We start from the raw sequence: 18,096 nt of genomic DNA on the forward strand, positions 1-18,096 counted from the left end.
GGAAAAAAAGAGTTTGGCATTTCAGAAACCTTAATTGAATATCTACTGAGCCATTGAACACTACCGCTCTGACAGTGTTGAGTAATGGAACCATACAGTCAAAGGACAGACGCACGCCATATAAACAGATGGGAAAGTAGGAAGTGAAAACTGTGGGGAACTCCAGTTTCTGCCAGCACAGCCTGGCTACTCATTCAAGATTGTGCATGAATGTACTGTACATGAACAAATAATTTACGCTGGTCCAAAAAAGAAAAATGGATTCTACTACCCAAATAGAGACTGTGTTTTTCAGGTTTTTTTTCTAGTTTCCATTCTAAAGGAGCATGGAGGAGTTAGCAATTTTATGAACTGTCTCTCTGAAGCAAGGAATCAAACAGAGTCACACTTTGTGCAAAGATAGAGGAGAAAAACACACTAATTTTGCTAGGAATAGCTTTAAGGATGGGTTCAAAGGCTGTTTCCGTAGCTACAGACACACCTGGAGGACTGTTGTGGGGTTCAAGAGATGAAGGGTCAGCAGGCCCTAGCTCTTCCCCTGCTCCTTCTAAGGAGTTGATGCACATAAACAGATAACACACAGGAGGACAATTAGATATGTGCTAATATGAGGTACATCTGAACTTCAAAGCATAGCAGCCAGACGATATAGCAGCAGGATTTGTCAATAGTCCAGAATCTCTCTGAAGTCAGCAAGGGGCAATAATATGGATCCTAAGTCCATAAAAGCACACACACATGCGCGCGCTCACACACGCACACACACACACACACACACACACACACACACACACACACACACACACACACACACACACACACACAGAGTTCCATTACATAAGCTGAGTGCCATGTGGCTCTGTGGGAGCTTCAGCACAAGGTCAGATCAATACCTCCCCCCACTGCCCACACACTGTCACTGCCTCAAAAGATAGAGAGAGAGAGAGAAAAAAAAAGAAAGAGAGAAAGAGAACGACAGAAAGAGAAAAAAGAGGTAGGCAGGTACAAGGGGATGGACAGCCTGACAAAGAAAAACAGAAGACAGAGACAGGTGGGAGGGCATAAAGAGGGAGAGAGAGAGAGAAAAAAGCCGACGAAAAGATGCCATGTAAAGGTCGAGGAAGGGAAGAGCTTAAGGAGAGATAGAAAGATGGCACAGATACAGAAAAAGGGTAGGATAGAGAGAGCGTTGGCAGAGACTGAGTAAGAGAGAGAGAGCGAGAGTGAGAGAGTGAGAGTGAGAGCGAGCGAGAGAGAGAGAGTGAGTGAGAGAGAGAGGGAGAGAGAGGGAGAGAGAGAGAGTGAAAGTGAGAAAGAGAGATACTGGGCTTGTTGGCAACTATACAGAAGACTGGGAAAGCCCTCATGGACTCTGACAATGATGAAAGATTTCTGGGAGTGCTTTGACAAGTTCTCCAGCAGCACCTCGGCTGTTTCCCTTCTCTATATCTTCCCTCTCTCTCTCCACCGCTGCCTCTATTTCCCGGCCGCTCCCTCCAATCACTGCAAAGCTAATCCAATCCATTCTTTCGTTCACAGCATTCACTCCAAAGAAACACCACGTGAAATACTCGTCGCATTCATTCCCGTGCCTCCTCCTGAAAGTGACACACTTCGATCCAACAAGTCATAACATTTCAAAGGGAGCTAAAATAGAGAAGGCGTGCTCTGATGGCTGAAAATTCTCAGTGGTCAGAAAAGATGTGGCAAGTTCAAACTTGAATCATAACCCAAAACTGTGAGGGATTTGCATAGATACAGACAGTATTGCATGATAGCTTTGCTTAAGTAAATGTGAGGCCATCAAGTCATACAATAGGCTATTACATTTGGAACTAAAACAAGCAGAAATGAGTCGGATTGCATTTTCACTGTCATTCTGCTAAGATGAGCATAATTTAAAAGTATAAGATCCAAACTCTTGCAATGAGATCAATCTGTTGGTCTTGTTGCACATAAATTATTTTAGTAGACCAAAGGATGAAATAAAGCATCTCAGGAGTCCAAACATCAATAAAATCAGTCAGTCAAGGATAAATAAGAAAAATGTCTCAAGCATAACTCAAAACACAGAAACAGGAGTGCTACATTTGAAAACAACACTGGCACAATCAAGAGTCGAATCCGGTCAGGCTCACGTAACTACAAAACAACGGCACAGGACTTCTGAATTATACGGTACAAACAGATACACGCTGCAACAGTGTGAGGGATCAAGGAGCACGGTGTAAAAACCTAAAGCCCCATTGAGCCCTGCTGCATGCCATTGCAGACAGGTTTAGCCCTTCAGAGAAAGGTGTGGGTCAACCAGCACTCCTAGTCTGAGAGGCTAAAACCGTACATTCAGGTACAGACCTTCACAAGGCTCTGTTCCTTCGCCTCCATCTTCTGAGAGAGAAATGGAAAAAGGAACGGAGTAGAGATGTGACGGATGGAAAACAAAAGTAAACAAAAAGACAACATTAATTATAATATTATTCAGCAAAGGTTACAATATAATGTAAGCCTTTCCAGGGAAACCTGGTCACACTAATTTAATAGAGCAAGACCATGAAAAACACACCAAAACAAGAAAGAAAAAAAAAATTGTTAATACAATGGTATGAATTATCGCTTATACTGGAAAGTCCATCAGCCAATAACATATTTCCTTTGCCAGGGAAATGACAACTGAGAGTCAATAACAGCAGCGGCTGTGAAACCAAAATTCTCGCAATCCATGTCAGGTAAGGTGCCAAATAAAAACTATATCAGAAACAGAGAAACAGAGAGGCACTACTGCTCTACCAAACAGATGTTTCATAGATGATTCTGTTTCCAGACAATGACGCACGGCCCTCGCTCAGTATACATATCATGAAGTCATTCCAAAGACACGTACTCTGAAAACGTAAATCTCACAATGCAAAGAGAAAACAACCAGGTGACTTACTTCTGTCCTTCCCCGTGGGCGGGAGCTGTGGAAGTTGTCGACCTCGTCTGCTGGACATAGGGGTACTGGTGGGGCTGGTTTGGACTGATCCACTACGGGGGTGTGCCCTACAGGACATAAAGTAGTGGACAGTGAGGTGAGACGCAAATATGGAGCAGAGCCGATGGTGGATGAAGGGCCAAGCCATGTTACACCAAAATCCCAGAGGAGCATAATTTTAAAAGAATAAAAAAAGGACAGACTACCAGAATTGACTGAAGGCATAAAAGTAAAACGTAAGACAAAAGAAAAACAAAAACAAAAACAAAGAAAATTACAGTAAGTACATGTGACTTTAGTACAGTTAACTTTAGTACTTCAGTACAACAACATCTACTTATCTAGATTCAGAGGATGAGGGACTGGCAGCAAACCACACATTCTGAGGGATTGTATCAATCATTCAGTATATATGCTGGTTCACATATATACTTATTTGGATGTCAGTCACTGTCATGCTCAAGAGGAGATGCTATCATGATTCAGGATTAGTGGACTAATGCGAGATCAACATACCTGTTTTAAAGGCTTAAAAGCTGAATGTATTGTGTGATACCACCAATGGATCAGTAGATACAATGGCAATTCAAAGTTTTCACAGCATTTGAGTTGAGCATGGATATTTTTCTGTCAACAAGTCTATGTGAACACTGTTTACAGGTACCTGCATTTGCACAAGGTGCATGAATGCAAAGACAAACACTGAGGCATGATCTAAGTGCTGGAAACAGCTTGATGTTGTTTCACCAAATGCATGAGGCAAGGAAGTTCATCTTCTTAGTAGAATCTTAATTATTTGAAACCTTGCAATGTGTCATATATCTCAAGCAATAATGTACATTAGCGATGACATTTGGCACATGACATGGGAGTGAAGGGGTGCATCAACTGTAGGGCGCTGATCTGCAATAAAAGATGCAAGGTGTGAATCGCATGTGCAGTCCACTCATCAAGCTGCAAGGAGAAAGGAGTTCAATGCAGAAACAGCAGACCAGTGCGACCATGCGTTCAGACGGGTCCCCAAAAGGCTTGAACTCAAAACAGACAAACAAAAAACAGAATGCCATCACAGGATAATTGGCATCAGGTGATGTTAGTATTGAAATGAAAGTAAAATGCTGGCCCATCACTGCTATACCACTTATACACAAGTATATGAGCAGTGTGTTCCAAATAAAAACGAGTCAGTGCCGTTCCTAAGATGTCAGGTTTTTCGTGCCTGGGACATATCAGTAAAAAAGGAAGAAAAAAAAAATACAGCACCGGTGCTTTTGGAGATAAAACACAAAGTGGTGAGCTTGCTGGGCAGCTGACTGGGTGATTGGGAAGTTGTGAGGGGTGGGGTGGGGGGTGTGAGGGTGGAGGGCATGGGGTGGTGGGGTGGCGGGGTGGGGGGAGGTAGAGCAGGGTAGTGGGGTGGTAGGTGGTGGTGAAGTGGTTTTTCTGGTACATTCTGTGGATTAGTCAGGCTTGGGATGGGTGGGAACTCATGGGACAGATTCTGTGTGGCAGGTTACAGTTTTGGCTATGCAAACATTTCTCAGAGGCAGATCTTTCCTTGGAAGCAGAGTGAATCAAGCTTCACTTGGCAGAGCACTGACAGAAAACAAGGCACAAAGCTGTACCTTGGTCACTGAGGCTGTACCTTTTTGTCAAAAACCGTATAACCCCAGTGACAAAAAAGGACAAAAGGGAACCTTGTTTTCTCACGTTGAACCAAAGTACCGCAGGTTTTCACAATTTAGATGGCTGGAAAGTTAAACTGGCAAAGAAGGTACTCTGGTCAAGATAAAAATTAAAATTTAGCAGTGGCAATGACTTCTTCTGTTTGTACAAATTCATCACCATGGGATATGATGATAAATCACTACCTACCACTTACCCGGCTAGATATAGGTTAGTATGGCTGGTATGAAACTGGAAGGTTAACCCTTGGTAGCATAGGGTATCTACATTACATATTTTTTCCAGTTAGCTGCAACACCATTAGTTTTCATAATATCAGCTACGTCCTCTCGTCTCTCCCTGAGCTTCAATTTAACAATGCTGAGTCAGAAAATAGGTGGTGGTTTGGCTCTGCCCATTGAAATTCAACTTAACCAATAAGATTATTCCTGCATTCAAGGTACCTCTGAGAAATGTTTGTATAACTAGAACTTCACTCTGCTTCTGTGCTGAGCTAGCTAGCGTCTCCGATCTGGGTCACACCTCGTCAAGGCGGGTGAGGGAGGGGCTGACCTCCCAGATGGCAGAGACGGCATGGACCTCATGAGCGAAGAGTCGTGAGGGCGTTCAGTAGAGCGTGAGCGGGACGTGGGGCGCTCTATAGTGGGCCGCTGGTCTGCAGAGCGGGACCTGCTGTGATACTCGTGTCTATCCATGGCTCCGTGGTTCCTATGGAAGTTAGTGAGAGATAGGCAGGCACTCAATGGGACCCCACAGTGGAGGGACAGGGTGCAGGGTGGAGCGTAAAACTGGCAAAAATCTCCTGCACCCTTGTTCCAGCTCCTCCAAGGTGCATGAATCAAAGTGAGCCAATATCATGAAATAATTCAGTTACTCTTAGACAGTAATAGACAAAAATGTAATTACTGAAAAACATGTTTGAGCTGTAACAGTTTTTTTGAGGGTTTACATGACTGCATTGCTGCAAACTGACTCCATGACATCTAAAGAGGTCTGTTGGCACTGAAGTGGCCGTATGGGATGTCATGATATATATTTATCGTAGACTGATTCTGTACATTTTCCATTTTAACATTGAAGTTGTATCTACTATTTTCCAAGGGTAGCTGAATTATCCCATTTTCAGGGTAGAGAGTATGGACATAGGGCTGGGTAGGTCCTGCGTGGTAGTGTGTTTGGACCCTGTAGTGAATTAGCCCTGGCAGCAAATAGTACTGGAGTCCTTAGGGTGTCTTGGACAGGGACCATGTGTGACCAGGTGAGTGTTCTTTTATATGTGGTCAGTCTGAGGTAGACTACCGAAGAGAAATGTGAGGGAAAAGTGATCTCTATGTATTTTTACAATTCATTTGGCTTGTTAGACTAGGATTTCATGAAAGAAAGTGCCATGCCATTACAACGGGGCTTTCCACTACATCTAAAAGAAATGACAGAATAAATTTTGGCACAGAGAGGATGAAGAAGACCTTGTTGTTCTGGAGAGCTGGTGGAAAAGGCAGGTCAGCTTTCTCAAATAGGAAAATTCATTGATATCGTACAGAGGTATTGCATGAAATAATCTTGTAAAAAGAAAGGACAACACTTACACAACACTGCACATATCAGAATATAGTGAAATATTTAAATTAGTCCACTTGATATTAAATATGCACTTCAAGTCTCTATTATAAGACACGTGGTGACAAGTACAGGGGTTTAGAAGTGAGAAACATGCATAATCTTAAGCAAACTGTGAATTCATCACCAGATTAAAATAATAAATATTACATAATCCCTGAAAATGGCTGTCAGTTTCTGATTTAAAAAAAAAAAAAAAAATCATCAACCCATTATATTATTATATCCTATTATAGCCTATTCCAAAACATATAAGACGTTGGCATCAGAATTATTAGTGCATGTTGGCGCATAGTATAATGAGGAGACAACTGGTTCTACTAGGGCCAGCAGACACCAAAAGACTTCAATAAATTAATAAGCAACCAATTTATTAACAATTTTATGGGATATGCTGGGAAAAACTCATGAGGTGCAATGGTCATCTCATCTTGTAAATTTGACTAGAATGAGTTAAGGTTGTCAAAATCTTGTAGTGTCTGTAAGCCTTTTGCAATGTGAAAAATTGTCCAGTAGAGATGTTCCTTTCGTTAATTTTTTTTTCTTTAAACCATCACTCACAGTGATGAGGATCATCATAATCATTAGTGGGCACCCATCATGAGATGGGTATGGGTAATGTAACGGTAATATCCGTTATGAATCAAACAACTCATTATTGCAGGTGTGATTTGATGGATAGAAGATACAGCCCTGCTGTATACATGTTTTCTGCTCCTCTTTGGAATAGCATTGTTCAACTGTATCCTCGTGGGATTTAAGTGAGTCCAAAATATTAGTTTTCTGTGCTTGGAATAGCTGTTGTTTTGTTGCCTATAAGCTGCAGGTTACATCCCACACAACATGAACTCTAGGGAGATGCACTTAAAAAACAGAACCATGAAAAATATTTTGTCAGTTCTAGGGGAAATCACCTAAACTAAGAGACTTGCCAAGGGGCTCAAACTCTACTAATTCAATCCTTTGCTCTGTGTTCAGCAGCTCCGTCTCCTTTTCCTCTCTCCACATGCATTTTTTCCTCTGCCCTCATTTCTCTCCCATTCTTTCTATTGCTTCCACTCATCTGGATGCAGATGGAAACAAACAGTCATTTGAACAGAGGAGGAAAATCTATTCTATTCCTCTGTGGCTTACATGTAGGCACCAGCCCCTTTCTTTTCTCTGCCAGTTTAGACAAAAAGAGAATGAGATGAGAGAGAGCGAGAGAGAGAGAGACAGAGACGGAGAGCTCTTGTTAATGGCTATCTAGGCTAGGCTGAGCCTTAAGTTGAGCCAGGCTCGGCCTTAGGGAAACTTTGTGACACTTTAATAAAGTGAGTCAGGCTCTCGGGCTTAGTTCTGAGGACTCATCACTTTTTTACTCCTGGAGAGGAGAGAAATGGCACAAACGTCGCGTTACTTCTGACTGAAAGCCAGATGGCAACGGGTGGAAGATTGAAGACAGAGAAAAGTGGAGTCATTTGCAGCATTTCTCTGGAGGGGGCGATGCGAGTTCCCTCTTTTCATTGGCACACCAGATACTGGCGTGAGTCCTGGGGATGGATGGGAGTCAGGAGGCCTTTCTATGGGTGCTTGGCATGACCTGGCAGCCCAGTCTGACCAGATGCAACAACAAGAAGCCAAGGGGCAACCGCAGAATTTACAGAGCGATGTGCAGCCCAGAGTAATGCATCAGAGATGCCAATGTATGGGTGAGCAATAATCAGTCACCCATACCATATAAAAAAGGACAACATTAATAACGACACACACCACTGACCAACATACCACTGAGGGTATACTGTACACAGGTACATAAATAAGGACACCAACAGAGAAACAGCACATCTGCAGGCCAGCAGTATTCTGGACAACTGGTGTACTTACAGCAGATAACAGCGACACAAACAGCTCTAAGCCCTGGTGCTCAGCATACAGAGAGTTGTGTATCATCACTGTGCTTTTACACAACCTCACCAGGGCTGTGATGACACCTTTACAAAAACCGATATCCGACAGGATATCATTTTCTGTCATCACATTCCATGATCACGGATAAATAAAAAGACGTACGTGGGACAACTTGAGGAGACCACAAGATGGCGGATGCACAGATACAGTGGTAGTGCATGTCAATACCTCTCATAGTCATAGTCGGAGGAGTAGGCGCCTTCAGAATAGGCGCGGGCCATCCTAGTGGAACGCAGTAACCTGACTGCTTCCTCTCGGCAGATGGGGTACACACGGTGGTTGCGGCTGGCGAAAAAATATCACAACTGGTCAGCATTTCAGTATTTCAACAGAAGGGGAAAACAGGAAACAAAAAAACAAGAAATCTGCTAAGAAAGATTGCAATACTCTTCATGAGTTCCCATTAGAGATGCACAGCTCTTCTGTTGCTGCACTGTAGTTTCATCTGACACACACCTTTTCTACAATGCCAGAGATCCACAGTGACTGTATACACTAAAAGTAGAAAAATGAATGGCAAGGGAAACCACCTCTGCTGGACAAAACTTCACAAACACAAAAAACCCATGGGCCACTTATCCATTCACAGTATTGTCATAGTAACTCCTTTGGTGTTTAAAATCAAAAGACAAATTCGAATATTGCTTATCTATCTATGACACTTAGCTGCTCCAAAATCAGTCAGTGCTTAGTATTTATATTACATGGTAAAGTCTGGGTGAAAAAGAATGTGTATGTGTTTATGATTCTGAAATGAGGAGAGATAGTGAGCAATGTTGATACTGGATGGATGAAGTAAATGGCCATAGAGTTACTCATCTGTTCAACATACTGCTGCTAACAGGCACGTATTATGTATATATTTTTCCTTGTGCAGAAAAAAATATATACCTTACCACTACAACACAACACTGATGGCACTGACAATGGCCTGATAATGCAAAGTGGCCACTGTAGTGTCTTCACAATCAAAGTGATGTCTGTGGTGCTAGTGATTATTGTACTGTGCGTTGTATTGTAGGTCTTAGTGGGCTTAACTTCAGTGTGAGACAAAATGGTGATGTCCTTACTTTGCATGGTTTAAAGTGATAGAAAATGTGCCATAATGTCAGTGCCATGAATTGACCACCCAGATTTGAAGCTGTGGTGCTTCAAGCAGCTTCAAGAAGAGGAATGGATTGTGGGTTGGTCTTTGGGGTGGGGGTTGTTGGGTGGGAAAGAGAGGGGGAAGGGAAGGTGGGTAGGGTGGTTATGCATGGTCAAGGAAAGGTCTACCTGGGGTCCTTCTGAGGATCATCAATGGGCTGAGTATGTCTGGTTCGAGGTAGGGTGAGAAAATGGCTGCGACCACATGGAGGGAGGAGAGAAGAGAAAGATGGATCTGAGATGGGGCTGAGGAAGTTGCGAAAGAGGAGGAGGAAATAAGGGAAGGGAATTGAGACAGACAGACAGACAGACAGAGGGAGAGAGAGAGATTTCTCAAACAAACAGGAAATAAAGAGACAGAGAAAGCTCACAGGATAGGTTGATGGAACGGTGTCGAAGAGGAGGAAAAATAGGCAAGGAAGATAAGAGAGGTTGAGAAATAGGGTGGTGAAGAGATGTCTTCCTCAGCTCTATCACAAAGACAGATGGATGCGATGCACCTAATAAACTAGCAGCATTCACACTAGAGAAACAAAGGAAAGAGCAGCGGAAGGGAGACTCCTTGTTGTCAACTCTGCTTATAACAAATCTAAGCTTCTGGTATGATCAAAAGACTTCTATTCCCTTAAAGGTGTGCTGGTGTTAGGATCACACATATTACATAATGTAAGATTTCTTTCACAGTCACATTTTCCAAAACATGTTGAAGGTAGTGGTACAAAACACATGCATAAAAATTACAACAAAATATCAGCTACACAAAAAGCTATTCAAATGCAACATAAGAATTTTCTGGGACGATACCAAATTTTCCATGACTCATTTCCTGTGTCATTTTCAGCAGTTTTCAATAAATAACCGGAAGTTGTTAATTAAAGCAGCTGAAATACATTCTAGTGAGCACTGTCCCAGACAATTTAGATAAGTGCATTTCCTGTGTCTGACGCTGATTTAGACTGTGTCTCAGAAATATCAAATAAAGCTAATTGGACGGGGGAAAGTAGCTGTGGCCTGGCAGTGCCAAGGCTCTGAGTGGACTCTTGCGTCTTGGAGCGACACTTACCAAGCCTCGCAGAATATAAGTGCTGACGGCGGATAACTGACCATTTCCCCTTGACCACCTCCTCCATAAAGGTGGTGATATACGCGAAAATACATGCAACTTCTTGAAGCAATGCAGATGGGGCAATATCGTCTTCAGCAGAGATGAGGATTGGCAAAGCTGGCCTTAGAAAAGTACGTATATCCTAGTGGCAAATATTTGACTACTTCCCGCATTGGCTCAAAGCATTGCCTGAGCATTTGAAGCCCTCTGAATCTTAAAAGCGCAAATCAAACTGTCAATCACAAGCAGGATACACAAGTGAGGCCTGGCCCTCATATAAGATTTGTTTAACACAGATGGCACTTCTCTGTGGGATCAGTGGAGTGACTGAAAAGTGAGCTGAGGTCAACTGTTCAGCCAAATGTTTTGCTGAAGCGTGAACTTTTTTTGAGTTTAAAAGCTCTGTTATATTCATTTGTTTTCTGTCTTTAATAACAATAAACATTTCCCTTTATAGTACAGAAGAGCAATTGAAGGAGAGACAGATCCAGCACCTGCTGCAGGTACTTCAGCACCTGTCTTCGTCTAATCCTGAGCCTACCACTTGAGGTTCATTTCTATGAGATTCTAAATTGTTATTAAAAATAGTCCAACTAGAATGTGGTGGTTTATACAGTGTAACTACTTTACTTCAGAGTAAAACTGTTTTCTGTACACAGGAAAAGAAAATAAGAAAGTGGATATACAAGGGAAATCCACACCACAGCACATTTTGGTGTAGAATTTCCCAGGTATGGGCCATGCTGCTCTTTAAGAAGCTGAACACCACATGGAGATCAGTTTTCAGAGAATTTAAGGCAAAATAGCAATGTGCAGCATTTGTTCAAGCACAGCTGCATGTGTCCATGCATTTACTGTACACATTCACGGCGTGTAAGCTCGAATGTGTGTACCTGTCAGGTGAGTCGTTGTCCTCAGACACACTGCGGTGGTCCACTCTAGTGGAAGAGCTGTACTGAGACGGCCCGGGGTCAAAGGCCGGGTCCAAACTTCTGCTGTATGACAGAAGTGGACTGGATCACCCCCGTGTGCTATACATACCACACACTGCCCTCTACTGGCCAGGCAATATATGGTCTCACTTTACGTGTGGTATTCAATGTACACAGTGTCTCAGATGTCTATAAAACGCCTACATAGGGGTGATGCGGCATTTAACACTTAATGCAAGTAGCATAGTGCTACAGCTGCACTTTTAATTCCCATTACATCACATTCATTGATGTGATGTAACCTGGAATAGCATTCCCTTTCTTCAAAGCAATTACAGCTCAGACTAGCCTTCATCTATCAAAATTTTATGGATCACCAAGCATGGAAATTTGCATCCCACTTCAACAAATAAAAGTTCACAAAAGACACATACAATGTTAAATACAATGTCACTCATGAACATAATCAGAACACCTAAGAACCCCCCACCCCACACACACACACACACACACACACACACACACACACACACACACACACACACACACACACACACAGACACACAAACTGATACATAAATAAATAAATAAATAAATAAATAAAATCACAGAATATACCCCAAAATTAGTGCTCAGCCTAGTGGTGGGCCCAACATTAGTTACCTGGAGGGTGGGGGAACGCTGGGAGAGCGTGAACGCGCCCGGTTTATATCAGCCGACCTTGAGCAGTGGTTGGATGACATCACTTGCTCAGGGACGGACAACGTGGAGCTCAGGAGATCTCGACCATTTGGCCGGTAGTCTGTTAACAGATGGGTGGATAAAGAAAGGGAAAGATGGAGGGGTGGGAAACAAGGGGGATCAAGAGGAAGATGGTGCTAGATTATTCAAATGGATCTTTATCTTCGGATTATTATCAACACCTCTGATACATCACATGGCAGCAGTAAGCTTCTAATTCTGTGTTTCCTTTGCCTTCTTACATCTCAATGTTGATTTACAGGTTACTACTAGTTTTTAAGTGAATTAAGTTTGTGGCACTGATTAACATAAATGATGACTGCTGTTAATGTAGACTCAGTTTAGCCACACCCAATAACTGCATAAGTGGAGCAGACAAAACTTTCTGTGCTACATGCCATTCTGTCCAGGTGATGGATTTTGCATTTTCACTATGCTGGGTTTCTGTATTCAAATAAATGAGGACTTGGTTTCAATATAGGTGCAACTCATTCACTGTGTTACCATTGTGCATTAAACATGAAAATAGCCTTTAAAAAATCAGAAACATTATAATGAAATTTCTCTGCAAGACTGATTAGTTCATTGAACTTGAAAGAGTTCATTAACCGATAATCAGACATGGCCAGCAGCCGTGGTTAAGGTCAGTGCTTAGCACTATTAAAGTTGATTGATATTCAATAGAGTGTATAGCATATTAAAATGAGTTAAACATAACTGTGAATCAAAAATAAGAATAGAGGAGAAAATGGAAGGTAATGATAAAGAAAAGCTGACCTTCACTTAAGGCAGGTTGACAATATGTTATTAATATATTAACAATATATAGCACTATATTAACTTCTTCATAAATGGATTTGAAGTAGTTGTGCATGGTGTGGTAGCTGAAATAAATCAAAGCATCTCATATCTAGGTTATTTTATTTGTAATAATTATAAGCAGATACCATGATAAGATCTAAATCTTTTATATATTTTTTTCATGAACAAAAGCTTAAATTCACCCTCTCATTATCACTGTAATTCATATCATCTGCCACATCTAAATAGTGTCTCCAGTATGGATCAAACTATGCAGCACAGCAATCAACTTGCATGCAGAGGAGGATGAAATCTATTTATTATCTTGACCGGCTGGCTCACGCATGAGTACAACCAGCCTGTTAAGCACATATAAAGGAGAAAACCTTTACTGACAGTTAATAGGATTTAACAAGAAGAGGAGCCTGCGTCGGTGGAGAAGTAGGGAACAAGACTGAAGGAAAAAAACAACACCAAATGTAATGTGCACCTGCTAAAAATGTGTGTTATCGCCTCTATGAAAAAAAAGCCATGCCCTGGAAACTACTGTTGCAAAAGCAAGATTATTCTAGTTACACTAGCATAACCTCTGTACTAGTGTACGGTACAATTAGAAACCTGCCAGTCGGCGTGCCATTAAAAAATGCACTGGAATATTCTTTTTCTTCTCCCTTTAGAAGTAATGGTGTCAGCAGTTTAATGCAAAGACGGCCGCATTAGTTGAGATCTTGTGGAGCCCGAGTGAAGAGGGGAAAGACGAGTATAGAGGAGGGTGTGAACAGAGCTGAGCGAAGGGGTATTCCCTTTACTGTGAATGAAGTGAAGGGGACTGGTGTGGTGAGGCAGTGAGGGGCTGATGAGAATGTTAAAGAAGCTGGAGGAGGGTTTCCCTCAGCCACAGTATCATCAGCAAGCCCAGGCTTCCCCTGTCTGTCTGCCTGCCTCCCTGCCTGTCTGAGGCCGTTTGCTACAGCAATCTGCTGTATTCTCTATCTCTCTCTGACGCATTCGTTCTCTATGTCTCTCTTTCCTTTGCTCCCTTTCTCTCTGTGGCATGGCTCTGCTAATAAGGATGCACACCATTATCACATGCTAAAAGAATAGCGCTGGCAGCTGTCTGCAGCTATGCGCCGCAATTTACCAGTACCTTTCCTGCAAATGAGGTCGGCGTGATTTCACTCTTGTGGGGCTTGGATTGCACTTGAAAAACAACATCAGGCGAAATAAAAAAAAAGGGATATTTTTGAGAGGAGATAACAGAGTGTGTATTTGTCTTATGCTTTCCTAAAATAGGTCTACTTAAAATCTGTTAAAATAAAATTCAAGCCAAGGGTAATAATAATAATAATAATAATAATAATAATAATAATAATAATAATAATAATAATAATAATAATTTAATAATTATAACACTAGACGAGGCAAAAAAGAACCATTTATTTTTCCTATTGTTGCCTCTCATATTTCAGTGTTGTTTCAAGAATGATATTTTATGTTAGCAAATATGTCTTTTTCTCATTCTGTCTCTCTCTGGATGGTAACAGCTCTGCTTCTCGTTCGTGATGTGCAGCGTGGGCGTACTGCTGGAGCCGGGGTGTGTACAGCAGCAACAGCAACTAGCAGTGCAGAGGCAGACAAAACCTCGCCGTTCCTTACTGTGCTGCTGCTGATGGGCTGCAGCATTTTACTCTGCTAATGTAATGTAGAATGGTATTTGTAAGCTGCTCACCCCTGGCGAACATTTGATGGGCAGACATGTACGAGAGGGGCAAGTTCAGTGTCTACCCAGAAACACATAGAACCCACAATATGATATTATGACGTGGGGGGAATTCTTCATAAAATAAGGAACTGTTTTGAATTAAATTGTATTATTATAAATGACAGCAGATGTCTCAGCTTCCATTCTGGCATTCTGTATTTACATGAATTTTAAACTCTGGTACAGACTGTCCTAAAATCTATTCACCATCAAAAAACCTTGGCTTTATCTCTGTTTGATTCAGAGAGATTTCATATTTGAGTCTCTTGCCGGGTCGATGCATTCATTTGCATACATTTCTAGGACTTGTTATGCATACAGTATGACTAAGTGTTATTATAGCCTTAGCAGCTCACCTGTTATTACTCCAACCCCGTCTTCACAATCGTAGTCTGAGATCTCACTGTCACTTATTCTCTGGGATCCTTCAAGGTAAAGAGACAGAAAGAAAGATGGAGAGAGGACAGAAAAGGAAGATTGAGTGAGAGACAGACAGACAGATAGAGGGGTGGGGAAAGCAGAAATGTCAATTCACATTTGTCTAGTTCACTCAACTGCTTTTACTATACCAACCTGGCACGACTGTAATCTTCATTATTTTATTTTCTATTTTAACTAAAGGCTCTACCTGCGTCCAGTCTGTTTACTCAGTGAATATATGTTTCTAAGTCATGTCACCGCACTCCACAAATGCAGGCAAGCAGTCTTGCAAGAGAGCATTTTCAATTATGTATATATGTGAAAATATGCGTCAACTGTAACAAATAATGCTGCGTTTCACCGGCGAAGATCAACAAGACAGCAGATCTCTCTTAATCTGAACTGCGGCACTTCATTCAATCATTCAATTTGCATGTGAAGATGGGGGGGTCTTGCACAAGTGACCTGGCTCTACAACTCTTTTTTCATCCTCCTGAGCCCCCCTTCCACCCTTTCTCATCCCCTCTCTTTAAAGTACGCTGCCCCCCGCCTCCGTGCCGTCTTCACCGTTCAGTCAACTTAAATCAACTGGACACTTGTGCTTTTTCAGAAATGACAAGTGCTGCACTCTGGCAGTGCCTCTCCCAACCTCTCATCTCAGTCGGCTAGAAACTTTTTACAGCTGTCAGCTCTTTCACCTCACACTAACATAAATGCCCAGAAAATCATCCTGGGGAAAGCAAGCGAGCTTTACGTATCTGGTTGAAGCAGCGTGCTCAAGCGGTTCTGCCTAACACTCGACTACAGTGCAGCAGTCAAAAACGTGTTAACCGTTGTCTGTTCACAGAATTCAACAGTGGTGAGTAAACTGGGGCGAGAGGGGCCATAAAAGGAGCTATTTCTGGTTTTGGATGGAGTAAAACACTGCTCTGGAGAATAATGTATAATGCATAAAGACAATCAAAGTCTCACCTGTTTTCTGTAAGTAAATATACCAATACTCCTCAGAAAATTAAGAGTAACAAGCACAGTATCTTCTACTCTCACAAACAACGGAGTCATATTTGCCAAGACATTTTCAAGTACAAATTCACATTCAAAACATACATACACAAACAAAGGAGAATGGACTGCAAAAACTGGAAACGATATTTTGTTCACTTTTAAAAAGGAAAAATATTGGTCAAGGGCAGAATATGAGACAATATATATCACAAAGGAAAAATCAAGTGGTCAAAATGAAATTATTCTGTGTTTGCTAGGATTGGCCAGATCTCAGAGCTGGAAAATAAAAGACTAGTCAGGGGGTTTCCTACCATTTACTTCTTTAAGATCTTTAAGAAGGGGATAGAGTGCAGTTTTCAGGGCAGGACTATGGGTTGCAGGATAGGATTATGGGACAGTTAGCAGGTAAGTGCACAAATCTCTGCTTCCTTGGAGAGTGCACGTGTCTACTCTGAAGTGTTTCAAGTGAGTGGTGCAAAAATTTAGTTTGTTTTAACCAATCTTCCACCAGCTCAACACATTAAAATTCATGCAAGGCAGCAGAAACATGCACCCTACACGGAAAAGGACAGAGAATCAGGGCACAAGAATGCATCTTTCCAAACGGACAGTAACACTCAGATGCTCCACGGAGCAGCATTGACTGGGAATGCCGGGCACTTTTACCTGAGTTGTATGAATATGAGCCTTTGTCTGTAAAAGTAAAAGTAGTCGAGTTGATGTGAAAAGGATAACAAAGAGACAAGACTATATATTCAAAAACTGTCACTACTGTTCTTCATTCATCTCTTGATAGACTAAAGTAGACATAGAGAGGTCGAAAAAAGGCTACATGATTTTAAAATAAGCCATGCGTGTGTGCATTTGCAAGTTACTATGAAGCCCAAAATTGGCCGCATAAAAAAACACAAAGTGCAGGTTTACTATATAAAAGACATGAGACGATACTCATTGCTTTGTTTATATAATGTTTTGGATTTGGCGATGTGAATTGAATTGCACTGACTTGAGTTTAATTAACCTTGTATTTTGTTCTGATTTACAAATGCAATCTGGGTTTTAATAAGACAATGGACAGAGATTTGTTCAGGTAAAAAAAATGATGAGATGAGCTACTGAGACAAAATACTTGCATTGTAGGTAGTAAGAAAGAGCTGACAAATATATTGAGTGCTCATGGGCTATGTTGCTCACTATAGAAACTGCGGGCATTTTAAGGATTTGATATGAATATGTATTACATGAGCATAGGTTTCCAATGTACTGGCAAACGTTGCATTCAGCTAATACATAACTTGTGGCCATGACAGCATATTATGACCATAGATTATGTCGTTATAATGTAATCCAATTTTTTCCCAACAGGGCGGCCATTCCCAGGCTTCATATTGTAAATTACAGCATGTTAATAGAGTTATGCCAAGTGGGACTGTGACTGAAGTTTTACGTACTCTGCAGCCGCCGTGTGGGGCTCTCGCCATGGAGCTGCCTGCGCTGTGTGTTCGGGGAGGCACGAGGAAGCGGGACGGAGGACACGTCGTGGGTTTGCAGCTTGTACCAGTGTGGTTCGTCATCCAGAAGGGCCGTCTCCAGCTCAATGAGGATCTGCCGTGGGTAGACCATTGTAAGCTCACATGCATACTAGTAGTATGTGTACATATGTAAACTACACACACAGCCTCCTTTCTATCTGCATATCCACATACACAGGACACACAGGTGCACAAATATATTTAGATAGTATTCAGCTAACATTAACTACACTCTGTTAGATCTAGATTATCCAGTGGTGTACACTTTTGTACCCCTTGCAAACTAATGATTGGATCCCTTCCAAACTAAAGTCAGGAGCTGTGTTTTTTCATTCATCTATCTCTAGCATTTTCATCTCATTTTTCTTTGTTGACAAAAACATCATGATATTTCATCATAGTTTTTGTCAGAAAATGATAATTTATTT

General features: G+C 41.7%; 1 protein-coding gene across 3 annotated transcripts in view; it reads right to left on the bottom strand.

Moving 5' to 3' along the window:
- The window catches only part of rims2a (regulating synaptic membrane exocytosis 2a), a 152,515-nt gene that overhangs the window by 39,562 nt on the left and 94,857 nt on the right, over positions 1-18,096 (bottom strand). Inside the window, exons 17-23 of one of the 3 annotated variants that reach the window (XM_030072004.1) lie at positions 17,588-17,741; positions 15,068-15,136; positions 12,071-12,209; positions 8,393-8,509; positions 5,180-5,365; positions 2,933-3,039; positions 2,356-2,388 (exon numbers count right to left, since the gene is read on the bottom strand). In XM_030072004.1, the coding sequence (XP_029927864.1) occupies positions 2,356-2,388; positions 2,933-3,039; positions 5,180-5,365; positions 8,393-8,509; positions 12,071-12,209; positions 15,068-15,136; positions 17,588-17,741 (805 nt within the window). Of the gene's footprint in view, positions 1-2,355; positions 2,389-2,932; positions 3,040-5,179; positions 5,366-8,392; positions 8,510-11,368; positions 11,471-12,070; positions 12,210-15,067; positions 15,137-17,587; positions 17,742-18,096 lie in introns of all 3 variants that reach the window. The other 2 variants (XM_030072003.1, XM_030072005.1) reach the window with 2 other exon arrangements.

The sequence above is a fragment of the Myripristis murdjan genome, chromosome 16 (genome assembly GCF_902150065.1).
Source record: "Myripristis murdjan chromosome 16, fMyrMur1.1, whole genome shotgun sequence".
In the NCBI taxonomy this organism is placed as follows: Eukaryota; Metazoa; Chordata; class Actinopteri; order Holocentriformes; family Holocentridae; genus Myripristis; species Myripristis murdjan.